This window comes from Monoraphidium neglectum (genome assembly GCF_000611645.1).
Source record: "Monoraphidium neglectum strain SAG 48.87 unplaced genomic scaffold scaffold00665, whole genome shotgun sequence".
Lineage (NCBI taxonomy): Eukaryota > Viridiplantae > Chlorophyta > Chlorophyceae > Sphaeropleales > Selenastraceae > Monoraphidium > Monoraphidium neglectum.
This window is the reverse complement of record NW_014012963.1, coordinates 17,174-17,718: the sequence shown is the minus strand read 5'-3', so window position 1 is coordinate 17,718 and position 545 is coordinate 17,174. Positions and strand designations below refer to the sequence as shown.

At 77.1% G+C, this 545-nt stretch overlaps 1 protein-coding gene across 1 annotated transcript in view; it reads right to left on the bottom strand.

Annotated features, from left to right (window-relative positions):
* MNEG_4700 (hypothetical protein) overlaps positions 1-421 on the bottom strand; it is a gene marked incomplete at both ends in the record, with an annotated part of 1,346 nt that extends 925 nt beyond the window's left edge. The window contains one exon of the mRNA XM_014046825.1: positions 22-421. Within this exon, the coding sequence (XP_013902279.1) occupies positions 22-421 (400 nt within the window). The remainder of the gene's footprint in view (positions 1-21) is intronic.
* Between the last annotated feature and the right edge of the window lie 124 nt (positions 422-545).

Sequence of the window (545 nt, the reverse complement as noted above, 5' to 3'; positions counted from 1 at the left end):
CCCCCGCCGCGCCGGGCGCACCAGGGTTGGCGCCGGGCGCGGCGGCGGCGCCGTTCAGGCCGCCGTGCCGCGCGCTCTCCGCACTGAAGAGCGCGTCCGCGAGCGAAGGCGGCTGCGGCGACGGCGCGGCCCCCGCCGCGGCGCCGCCGCCGCCGCCGTGACCGCCGCCGCCATGGCTGCCGCGGCCGCCGTGGCCGCCGCCGCTACCGTGGCCGCCGCCGTTGGGGCCGAGCGACAGCCGTGCGATCGCGTCCGCCGCCGCCGCGCGCTCCCGCTGCGCTGCGCGCGCCACCTCGGCGGCCTCGGCGAGGCGGAGCCTCTCGGTCTCCTGCATCTGCTTGTGGAGTCCGAGGGTGGCACGGATCCAGGTCACAATGACGACGATGAACACGGCACCCGTGAAGGGCATGGCGCCGGCCATCGAGCCGCAGAGCAGCAGGCACGCCTGGAAGGCAAAGGGGCGGGAGCGAGGGGCAGGCCAGGTTCAGAGGGTCCCGGAGGGTCGGACTGGGGAATCCAAAGAGGTGGGGGCTGATTGGCAGTCC